This window comes from Chrysochloris asiatica, unplaced genomic scaffold, assembly GCF_000296735.1.
Source record: "Chrysochloris asiatica unplaced genomic scaffold, ChrAsi1.0 scaffold00138, whole genome shotgun sequence".
In the NCBI taxonomy this organism is placed as follows: domain Eukaryota; kingdom Metazoa; phylum Chordata; class Mammalia; order Afrosoricida; family Chrysochloridae; genus Chrysochloris; species Chrysochloris asiatica.
In genome coordinates, this window is record NW_006408656.1 from 5,833,022 (window position 1) to 5,844,660 (window position 11,639).

Genomic DNA, 11,639 nt, shown 5'->3' on the forward strand with positions numbered 1-11,639 from the left:
CTGGACTGTGACCCAAAAGATCAGCAGTTCAATCCCACCAGCTGTTCCTTGGAAACCCTACACAGAGTCGCTGAGTCAGAACCGACTTGACAGCACTTAACAAAAACAACAGATAATACGGGTCAATTCCCTGTAGACAACAAGCTTTTGTTTCTCTGATTGGACTTCAAAGGGGCTTTGGAAGCACACTCCTTGGAAACTCTATGCAGCATCCCTATGAATCGAAACAGATTTGATGGCACTTAGCACCACCAGCAAATTCAGACTAGTCGTTTGGTGGCAGCAGCACACTGAGTTTTGTATATATCTGGCTGATAAGCTGTCTCTTTAAGCCCTTGCCTGCATTGAAGAGTAACAGAAATATGCAGGACACAGAAACATTGGGCAATCTATGAGGCATCTCCTATCATGAATGTGTCAGCACCATGTGACCTGCTCTTCTGTGCAGGCCTTTGTTAGAGGCAAAAGGTTCCTGATTGGTGGGTTTCCTATTGCTGCAGATTTTAGCTAGAACTGTGGCAGGCTTTTGCAACTTACACATTTTTTGAGAAGCCTGACAGTGATAGAATATCCAAGGATTCCTTGAGTAAGTCCTACCAAATTTGATAGGGATGGAGAAGAAGACATTGTTCCACTAAACTGTCTAGACATTTTTTCTTTTAAAAACTAGTTTTTCAGGTTACCAGTGGAACTGGTTTAGGAATGTTATATCTTGAGCCCTAAACATCAGTGTTTTTAGAAGAAAATTAAATGATTGAAAAACTTACCAAGTAGAAATAGGAAATTTGTAAACGTAGGAAAATCTGGTGAGATTAGTGCTAAACTGATCCAGAAATGAGTAACTGGAGAGGGAGTTTTCACTTTGGCCTTTTTTGTATTTCTTGGATTACTTTAATTAAAAAATAGGATTAAGAATAAATAAACGTCTTAAAACCAGTTGAGACAGAGTCAGTTCCATTTTGTGCATCTAATGTTTTAAAGACTTAATTTTGAGTTGTTAGTATATTTTGTTTGTTTTTCAGACCATGCTTCTGGAGAATATGGTGCCAGTCTTGGTGCCATCAATCCTGCCTACAGTCACTCCTCTCTTCCACAGTCCACTGAGCCCTCAAAGCACTGTTTCACCACCTACTTTGATGAGAAGATAGCCATTCCTGTGGAGGAGGTTAGCCAGAGGTTCTTGAAGGGAACATTATTGTCATGGGAAAATCTTTGTGTTAAAAAGGTCTTCAGGACAATGTAAAATCAACAGCCTCAGATCTAAAGTCTCTGAAGATGGATTTAAAAAAAAAAAAAAATAGAATCAATAGAAGCTGTTAAGAAGAATGAATGCCCTGAAAACAAAGTTTATACTCGTGAACATGTTCTTTTTTTTTTTTTTTTTAGGAAAGTATGATTTTCATGTTTCCTGCTTCTTGGTGTTTTGTTGTTGTTTTTTTACTGTGGCGATTAATTCCATTTGGACAGTGGTTGGGGTCAGAGGTACTGATAGTGTTACTCTAGTTTTAGAATGAAAGTGATGGAAAGGACAGGTAAGGAGAGGACGCTCATTTGGTCAGAGAAGTGGCCAGTTTAGTGTAAGAAGGGGTTCAGATGGAAGTGTAAGTTGGACACGTGCAGTAGCCAATATCCTAAATTTTTCGTTCTTGTGAGGTTTATATTGTTGCTTCATATGTCATAAAATAACAGGTAAATTAAATCAGCAGTTTTTGGAGGTAGTACTTATTTTGATATTCTTTTTCTCCTTGTATAGTATTATTGTTTTAGCTTTCGGAAACTCTGGGCCTTCACAGGACCAGGCTTTCTTATGAGCATTGCCTACTTGGATCCAGGAAACATTGAATCTGACTTGCAGTCTGGAGCAGTGGCTGGGTTTAAGGTGACTATCTAGTTCTGCCCCTGCCCCTCTGACACATATCCGTGCTCCCCACATTCTTTCCTCTCCTGCCTGTTGGGTAGCAGTCTGGGGCAACATGCAGAAACTTGATTGGCAGTACACTAACTTGAAAAACACTGTCCTATATGGTCTCTTATCTTATCACATAGTTTACCTTTGAACCAAGGAAGGATTTACTATGTCTGCAGATGGGGAGAACCCGAGGCTCAAAAAGTTCAAGGTGGTCTAATAGGTCATGTGCAGAACTTGATAGAGAACTCAGGCCATTTGATTCCTGACCTGGGCTCTTTCCTGAACATGGTACTACCTGTTCATGTTGGCAACCAAAGAAACCCCTTTGTCTAATGAATATCATGGGATATTTTGTTCTTCTCTAGTTGCTCTGGGTCCTTCTGTTGGCTATCATTGTGGGTCTCCTGCTCCAGCGCCTTGCAGCTAGACTGGGAGTGGTCACTGGGCTGCATCTTGCTGAAGTATGTTATCAGCAGTATCCCAAGGTGAGCAATGCATTGTCCTGTTTGTTCCTCCTTCAATTCCCAGGATACTTAGTATCTGAAAGTATGTGCTGGTTTCACTGTATACTGAGTCCATGGAGGACTTTGGGGTTTAGTGGCCTCGAGGACTTGGGGTCCCAAGGGAAATTCTGTAATCCCTCTTGCTGCCAAGCCAGGTTTCTCCCATCTTTCAAAGTCTAACTTGAGACTCACATTTTCTTAAAAAAGTTTTCTTAGAAAAATTCTGTTAGCGAAATCATTGGCCATTCAGTCTACCTTCTGGCATCTACCAGTGTCCAGCTTATGGCAGATGCTTATTCTTAACTAATTTATACATCTGTGTAAAAACACCAGTTTGCATTTTATGTATTTTCTTTTATTTTTTGCCTGACTTTTCCCTATCATTTTGAAAAAATGAACAGTTTGATCTTTTTTGCTATGTGGGGACCTGGTGTGGTACTGTGGGATAAAGCACTACTGGAACCGACTCGATGGCTCTTAACAACAGCAACAACAATATGTGGTAGTTTCTTTGAATTTCTAATAACTTTTTTTTTTGCCTAATAACTATATTTTAACTTACCCTGACCCTGGGGGTTACACTGTTTTGCCCTGGTAGCTCTTTAGTTCCTTTCTAGGCCTTTCAGATCAGAAAATGTCTTAAAAATTGTCTAAAAAAGTCCTGGCATCCTTTTAGACATTTTCTTACTATCACCTAAAGCAGGACTGAATCATATAATGGGAAGACATTTTTAACCTTTACATTAGATACTAGTGTACCTCTGGTTTGGCTTAATGTTGAAACTCCTTTTCCGGCTGTGAGTAGAAAGTATTCTAGCATACTTTCCAAAAATGTTTGTCACCTTGATAGTTTATCATTTCTGTGAGTGTTTTGTTTTTGTTTTTGGCCACAAGTCAGCCAGTGTTAAGTGACTCTTAAATAAATTATTAGATCACCCAATTCTGACCACTTTATTCCCAGGCTCCTTGCATGTGTTTCCTTTTTCATATGCTTGTATATTATTACACTGAGAATGACCACCCAAATTTTTCTTGTTTTTTACCTCCTCAGCTAGAGTCAGAATAGATCTTGTCTTGTACAGCCATTTTCTATTCTCCTTTGAACCCTATTTTGACCATATGAGGGGACTTCAAAAATTATAGGGGAAAATTTTTAATTCTATTTTTCTACGAACTTTTTGTAGTCCCTTGTATTAGCTGCTTTATTCTCCCTTAAACCTTTGGGGATTGTTTTCAGGCAGGAAATTAATCCCCTGGCTTTATCCAAACCAAAAGCCAAATTCATTGCTGTCAAGTTGATTCTAGCTCATAGTAACCCTACCTACAGGACAGGATAGAACTGCCCCATAGGGTTTCCAAGGCTAATTTTTCAGACGTAGATTGCTATGTCCTTCTCCCATGAAACAGGTAGTGGGTTCAAACCACTGATCTTCCAGTTAGTGGCCCAACCCTGACTACCCACTGTGCCAACAGGACTTTACCCAAGGGCACTGAGATGAAAAGGAAAGAGAAGAACTTAGGACCAGCTGCTGTCACCCTGATTTTCTCACAGGCTCCACCACCGGACACTCACTTTCCTTTTCCAGTTAGGGGCCACAGTGTGGGCATGGGCTAAGTAGAACCACGATCTGATATTTATTTCATCTCTAGCCTGGAGTCCTGATGTGGTGCTATAGGATAAGCACTGGACTGCTAGCCACAAGGTCAGAGATTCAAACCCACCAGCCACTCCTTGGAAAGTTTATACAGGATTATTATGAATCAGAACCAACTCAACAGCGCTTTACAACAGTCTTTCTCTCTCTCTTTATATAGATATATGTTGTTGTTGTTAAGTACCATGGAGTCAGTTCCGACTCATAGTGACCCTGCACAGGGTTTCCGAGGCTGTAAATCTTTACGGGAGCAGAAAGCCTCATCTTTCTCCCACGGAACAGCTGGTAGTTTCAAACTGCCAACCTTGAGGTTAGCAGCCCGATTTGTAACCACTGGGCTACCAGAGCACTCTCTCTCTCTCTCTCTCTCTCTCTCTCTATATATATATATTTATATATATATATATGGAAAAATATGTGTGAATTCTAAAACTACTGAGCAAGCACTTAGAAATGATGAATCAGAACCACATCTTTGTACTGTTTGTTGTTTGTTGTTTAGGTCCCACGAATTATCCTATGGCTGATGGTGGAGTTGGCCATCATTGGCTCAGATATGCAAGAAGTCATTGGCTCAGCCATTGCCATCAATCTCCTGTCTGTGGGAAGGTGAGGGAGTTTTCCTCTAGAAAGTAACCTATTATTTTTCTAGATTTCATAAAACCCAACTCATTTTCAGTTTTCAAGATTCAGTCCCAGTATTATTTCTTCTGTGGAGCTTCTCTGCAAATACTTCCCTCTCCCCCAGCAGATATGGACTCTACATTTTCCTTGTTCTTATTATAGTTTATATATGCATCTCTATTTTAGAGTAGGTGGCATTTTGTATTTGTTTATATGTCAGTTTATTCCACTGGATAGTGAGCTCCTTGAGGGTAAGACCCATACTTGTCATCTTTATATCCAAATGCCTGATAGATAGTGAGCTTCCAACCAGAGTTTGAGTGAATATAATGAAACTGGTGCTGTGATTCTAAACTGATCCCAGACCTGGCTTCTTGACATTGCCCTCTCAGGCAAGTCCTAGCTTCCCTGAGTGTTCTGTGTCTGGAAGGCTGTTGGGAAAAGAGGGTTTTCCAACAGTTCCCTTCTTTCCTTAATTTCTATTTCTTCTTTCTGACCTAGGGTTCCTTTGTGGGCTGGAGTTCTCATCACCATTGCAGACACTTTTGTATTTCTCTTTTTGGACAAATATGGTAAGGAAAATTGGGATAAAGGGATATGCCAAAGGTACCACCTTCTGTCTGTGTGGCTGATGGGAAGTCTGTCACTTGTAAGGGAGTCGCATTCTGGAATTCACTGTTGCATTTTTTTCTTATAGGCTTGTAAGGAAGACACAATCTGGGATTCATTTGCATTTTCTCTTACAGGCTTGAGAAAGCTAGAAGCATTTTTTGGATTTCTCATCACTATTATGGCTTTCACATTTGGATATGAGGCAAGTTACAGACTATTCTTTTGTTCTTTAAAACAATTTTTTGTTAGCTTTTTATAAAAGACAGTATAATGCTAGGATGGTTTAACTGTATCATATGTGTCAACAAAAACCTGCTTTAGCCTCTGACCAATTTTGAAGGTATATGCTTTGTGGGTACAACTTGGAATCCCTCCATTGACCTGTACATAAAAAAATAACTAGAGTTTCTAGGTCTTTCTAGACTACACTTCCTGGTTCCAAGTTAATGATTAAGTGCCGTGGAGTTGGTTCTGACTCATAGTAACCCCGTATAGAGTTTCCAATTCTGTAAATCTTTACGGGATCAGAAAGCCTCATCTTTCACCCACAAACCACCTAGTTTCAAACTGCTGACCTTGAGGTTAGTAGCCCGAGTCGTAACCCCTACTCTACCAGAGCTCCTTGGTTCTAAGTTGGCTGCCCTGAAAACATAACAGCCAGTAGAAGGCTGAGAAAAGGACTGCAGTTATCCTCCTATGTTATTCTTGATTGTTAGGCTGGGAAGAGGGAAGGAGAAGGAAGTGGTTCTGTTCTTTGCACATCCTGGTTTATAATAATTTTAGTTTTAACTTTTCCTGTTTGGAACAGTGGATGACGTTACATATAAAGAATGTAAGTGAAATTATCACACTTTGTGCCCCAACCCAGCATTCCTAGTAATTAGTATCATTACGTTACAATAAAAGCACTCTCTGAGTCCCATGCCTATAAACTGATTATAGCTTGCTGGTCTGGCTGAACTGTAAAAATTATATCTAATCTATGAGTGAGTAGATTATCTCACTTGGTTTAAGGCTTCACCCCTCCAGGCTCCCTCCCACCATACACACACAAAAAAAGAGACCAGGTGAAAGTATATATGAAAAGTGTCTATGAGTAAGTCTTTTCTATGTGATAGTGGCAAACATATGTGATTTGTAGATGAGCATTGTTGTTGTAGTTAAGTACCGTTGAGTCAGTTCTGACTTAAATGTATGAAATTTCTGGGTGCCGCAGTCTTGAATATAACTTTGACCCTCATCAGTAAGCACCTTATGTTACCTGAGTCTTTTATGATTTTCTGTTCCTTAATATGCTAGATTGTTGTTGTTGTTGTTGTTATGTATCGTGAAGTCAGTTCCGACTCATAGCGACCCTGTACAGGGTTTCCGAGGCTGTAAATCTTTACGGGAGCAGAACGCCTCATCTTTCTCCCGCGGAACAGCTGGTAGTTTCGAACTGATGACCCTGAGGTTCGCAGCCCGATTCGTAACCACTACGCTACCAGAGCTCCTTGATATGCTAGATAGTTATTTAAAAAGAAGAAATAAAGAATGTCAAATGTTCCCTGGTATTTCTATGTTACTTTCCCAGTCTCATGTTCCAATAAAGGCTAATAGTTCTACGTTGGTATGTAGTATGTTACAGTGAAACCCAGCCAGAGCCAGGTACTCAAGGGCATGTTCGTGCCATCCTGTTCAGGCTGTAGCATCCCCCAGGTCATGCAGGCTGTGGGCATCGTGGGAGCTAACCTCATGCCACACAACATCTATCTGCATTCTGCCTTAGTCAAGGTAAGCAAAATCCCTAACTCAATGGCTTTATGGATAGTTTACGGGATCTTTTCTTAATTTCAGGAGATAAACTTGGTTTACAGCTGTTAGTGTCCTGAACAAGCAAGATTATTTTCCCAAGGCTGGATGTTCATAAACCCTACATACTTAGACTCTGTTTTTATCACCAAGGTGATCAGAGTTTACTGTCCCACAGGGAAATTGGGATTGAAGTTGAAAGGGTCTGAATGTGGATTAAGACGCTTGTGCTTAAATCTCAAAAATCTAAGTGGTCTTGTGGAGGTTTAGAAGGAAAGAGCCCAACCAGTCTTTTACCAATACATCTTACATAATTGTTTGCTGAGAGATATAAAAGGCCTTTATAATTAAGATTATGTAAACCCTGTGAAGGCAGGAAAACTGTAAGGTGAAATCTTATGAGAGAAAGAAAATTCAAATGTTTTCAACTAAAAGGAGTGATAGGAAAGTGTTTAGATTGTAACCTGTCAAAAGTGGAAAACTTGCAAGACCTTGATAAACAAGGCAGTTCCATCAAGTACCAACTCTCATAGGTTTCACTTGTATATACCTTTGACTGAAGTCAGGTAGTTTTTTGTAGGTCAGTTGTCTTCCAGCCATAACAACTGAAAGAGCTTAGTATTCAGTCACTGTTCCCTGCTTGTGGAATGAGCAATATCTGCAGAAGTACATGAAGTTCTTATCATGTATAAAGAATTAAGTGAATGCTGGATATCTCATCTTTCATCTGATCAATTGCTTTCTAAACTCTTCAGCTGACTACACACTCATAAAGTATTACAGGTTCCAACTGGTCAAAAATAATGACTGCTGCTGTTCTTTCTCTAGTCTAGACAGGTAAATCGAGCAAATAAACAAGAAGTTCAAGAAGCCAATAAGTACTTTTTCATTGAATCCTCCATTGCTGTCTTTGTTGCCTTCATCATCAACGTCTTTGTCGTCTCAGTCTTTGCTGAAGCATTTTTTTTGAAAACCAGTGGCCAGGTGGTAAGTAGCCAGGGCGATGGGTAGGGAAAGAAGAAAACAAAGTCTAGAATGGAATACAAAAATAGAAATGGGGCTTGTGCTCAGGAAAATAGAGCCCTCAGTACTACTCATCAAAATCACTGTGTCCCAGTCATGATCTGGATGCTAGACTGCCATTCCCAGCTTTTTCTTGGAAGGGAACTTGCCTAAGGACTCAGGATTGCCTCATGTCTGCCAGTCCAGCTATTTGATCACGAGGACAGATTGGGAAAAGTTGACAAACAGAAAACAGAAACTGGTTAAGACAGGCTTTGTTATCCTCTTGTTTCTTTTTTTTTTCCCTTATGACTTATCATCATTTATTATAATGATATGTGCACTAATGGAAATGTGGTCATGAAATTAATAACTTCTTTTTTTTTTAATTAAAAAAAACTTTTCATTGTGAATTGAGTGAAGGTTTACAAAGCAGATCATCAGTTTTACATTCAACAAATCATATATTCAGTTTCATTACAGTGATTGCAATCCCTTCCATGTACCTTCGCTTAACAGTATTTACCTCTATTCACTTGCATTCCTCTACCTTCGTCTTTCCTCTGCCAACCTCCCTTTTGCTGTATATTCCTCTTGTTTCTTGATGTAGTTTTTGTTTTGTTGGTACTTTAATATTTTGCCTTTTTAAAATGTACACTGTGTTGAACATATACACAACAAAACATACCAATTCAACAGTCTCTACATGTATAGTTCAGGGATACTGATACAGTCTTCAAAGTTGTGCAACTATTCTCAAATTATTTTCAAATTATTCCTGTCCCATTAATAAACAGTTACTGCCTCGCAAGCAAAAAAATTTAACCTTTTTCCTTCCCTCCCTCCTACTCCAGGTAACCAATAGTAATTTTTGTTGTTTATATATTTGCTTTGGAATGCAGAAATCATTGAACAATATCATTAATATCACATGCAAGTAAAATTTTGCTAAAGATAATACAAAACCGGTTACACCATACATTGACAGAGGCCTTCCAGAAGTTGAAGCTGGATTCAGAAGAGGATGTGGAATGAGGGATATCACTGGTGACGTAAGATGGATCTTGGCTGAAAGCAGAAAATGCCAGAAAGAGTTTTGGTAGTGGTGGTTATGTGTGGTTATGCTGTGGAGTCGCTTTTGACTCATGTTGTTGTTGTTAGGAGCCATCAAGTCAGTACCGACCCATAGTGACCTTATGCACAGCAGAACGAAACACTGCCCGATCCTGGGCCAACCTCACCAATGTTACCATGCTTGAGTTGACTCATAGTGACCCTGTATAGGGTTTCTCAGGCTGTAAATCTTTACAGGAGCAGAAAGTCTCATCTTTCTACTGCAGAACAGCTAGTAGTTTTGACCTGCTGACTTGAGGTTAGCCGTCCGACTCATAACCACTATGCTACAAGAGCGCCTTAGATGTTTACCTGTGCTTTATTAGCTATGCAGAGGCTTTCTATTGTGTGGATCATGACAAGCTATGGACAAAATTGAGGAGAATAAGTATTCCAGAACACTTAATTGTGCTCATGAAGAACCTGTACATAGACCGAGAGACAGTTATTTGACCAGAACAAGGGAACACAGAATGGTTTAAAATTAGGAAAGGTGTGCGCCAGGGTTGTATTCTTTCACCATACATATTCAATTTGTATGCAGAACAAATAAACCAAGAAGCTGGATTATTTGAAGACAATGGCATCAAGATTGGAGTAAGACTCATTAACAACCTGCAACATGCAGATGAGACAACCTTGATTGCTGAAAGCTAAGAGAACTTAAAACACTTACCTGATGAAGATCAAGATTATGGAAGATGAGTACAAGTGATATTGCTACCAGCTGCCACATCACAATCTGTGTCTAGCTTATTATCTCTAGTCTCTACTTCATAGAGAAGGGAGTCCTGGTGTGGCGCTGTGGGCTAAAGCGTCGGACTGCAAAGTTGTTTGAACTGCAAGGTTGGTGGTTTCAGCTCATTCAGGTTGGTGGTTCAAGCTTATAGATAACCTGTACGTGATCTGTAGAAACAGGATCTTTTACCTGCTCTTTGCTTCTAAATTAACAGTTGATCCTAAATGGCTTGGGATTCTAGGTTCAAGTTTGTAAAAACAGCAGCTTTCCCATATCTGATGACCTCTTCCTTGATCATAATTCAACACTGCTGGTGGACATTTACAAAGGGGTAAGCTTACTCTGATTTTGATCTTTGTTTCTTTGCCACATTCTTGGCTTATTATCTGGCCTTTTCTGTAGTTTCACTTGAGATTTGAGCATATCTTTGCCAGAATGATTTTTATTTTCAAGGTCCAGATGCCAGACAAGCATTTTGGATGGCATGGTGTCTTCAGCCGGGTTTTCTAGAGAATCAAAACCAGTGAAACATATATGTGTATAAAGAGAAGTTTATTATCTTAAAATTGTAGAATGCAAGGTCCCCAGTGGAAAGGAGAGAGAGCTAGTCCCTCCCACATGTCCATTATAATGAGAGCAGGCCACACCCCCAAGGAAACATGCCTTCAGTTGATTGGCAACTCATAGCAGCTCATCATAGAGCTAACTGCTTGTATTAGACTTCATCACCATGGGAATAAACACATCCCAACTGCTAAACCTCTGGAAATCCTGGCTTAGTGAATTGGACACAAAAGCCTAACCAGTACACATGGGGAAGAATAGAGGATCACCTGAAAAGATGAATTGTATACCTGCACGTCTCAGACTGGGGTTGATAAAATTTTGTTCTGTGGCATAGTTGTTGAGCTGTCTGTAAAGAAAGGATTTCTCGTAAAGTATTCTTTACTAGGCCTTCTCTGTTCCTTCATGCTGATGATATTTTGCATCTACAGCAGTAGACTATCTAGTCTGTAGCATTTCCCAAAGGAGCTTTGGTGCAACGGTTCAGTGCTTGGCTACTAATCAAAAGGTAAGCAGTTTGAACACACCCAACGGCTCTGAGAGAGAACTGCTTCTGTAAAGTTTATCATTGGTTACTGTTAAGTTAGTTCTGACTCATCCCAACCCTGTATATAACAGAACAAAAAATTGCATGCTCCTGCACCATCATTCATGTTTGAGGCCAGTGTTGCAGCCAGAGTGTCATTCTATCTCGTTGAAGATTTCCCTGTCTTTCACTGAAACTTCAGCTTTACTAAGCATGCTAGCCTTCTACACAGTCTGGTCTCTCCTGATACATTGTCTAAAGTATATGGCATGAAGTCTCTTCATCCTTGAATCTAAGGAGCATTCTCATTGTCTTTTCAAGACAAATTTGTTCTCTCTCCCGGCAGTCAATGATGTGTTTTCAATATTCTATGCCAACACCATAATTCAAATGCTGCAGTTCTTTGTTGATCTTCAGTATTCTTTATACTACTTCCAAATGCATTTGAGGTAAAATTAGTGACTAGAACATCCTGTCGTGTCACATGGGGTCAGTGAGTCAAAAATGGACTCCACAGCACCCAACAACAAGAAGCATATCCCAACATATTTTTACATTTTCTCTGCACTTTTATTGCCATCTTTGAGAATATTGTTTTTTT

At 39.8% G+C, this 11,639-nt stretch overlaps 1 protein-coding gene across 1 annotated transcript in view; it reads left to right on the forward strand.

Moving 5' to 3' along the window:
• The window catches only part of LOC102830260 (natural resistance-associated macrophage protein 2-like), a 24,075-nt gene that overhangs the window by 574 nt on the left and 11,862 nt on the right, over positions 1–11,639 (forward strand). Inside the window, exons 2-10 of the mRNA XM_006870135.1 lie at positions 1,023–1,165; positions 1,754–1,879; positions 2,275–2,394; positions 4,570–4,676; positions 5,193–5,263; positions 5,438–5,505; positions 6,921–7,076; positions 7,923–8,081; positions 10,190–10,279. Coding sequence (XP_006870197.1) covers positions 1,808–1,879; positions 2,275–2,394; positions 4,570–4,676; positions 5,193–5,263; positions 5,438–5,505; positions 6,921–7,076; positions 7,923–8,081; positions 10,190–10,279 — 843 coding nt within the window. The 5' untranslated portion in view covers positions 1,023–1,165; positions 1,754–1,807. The remainder of the gene's footprint in view (positions 1–1,022; positions 1,166–1,753; positions 1,880–2,274; positions 2,395–4,569; positions 4,677–5,192; positions 5,264–5,437; positions 5,506–6,920; positions 7,077–7,922; positions 8,082–10,189; positions 10,280–11,639) is intronic.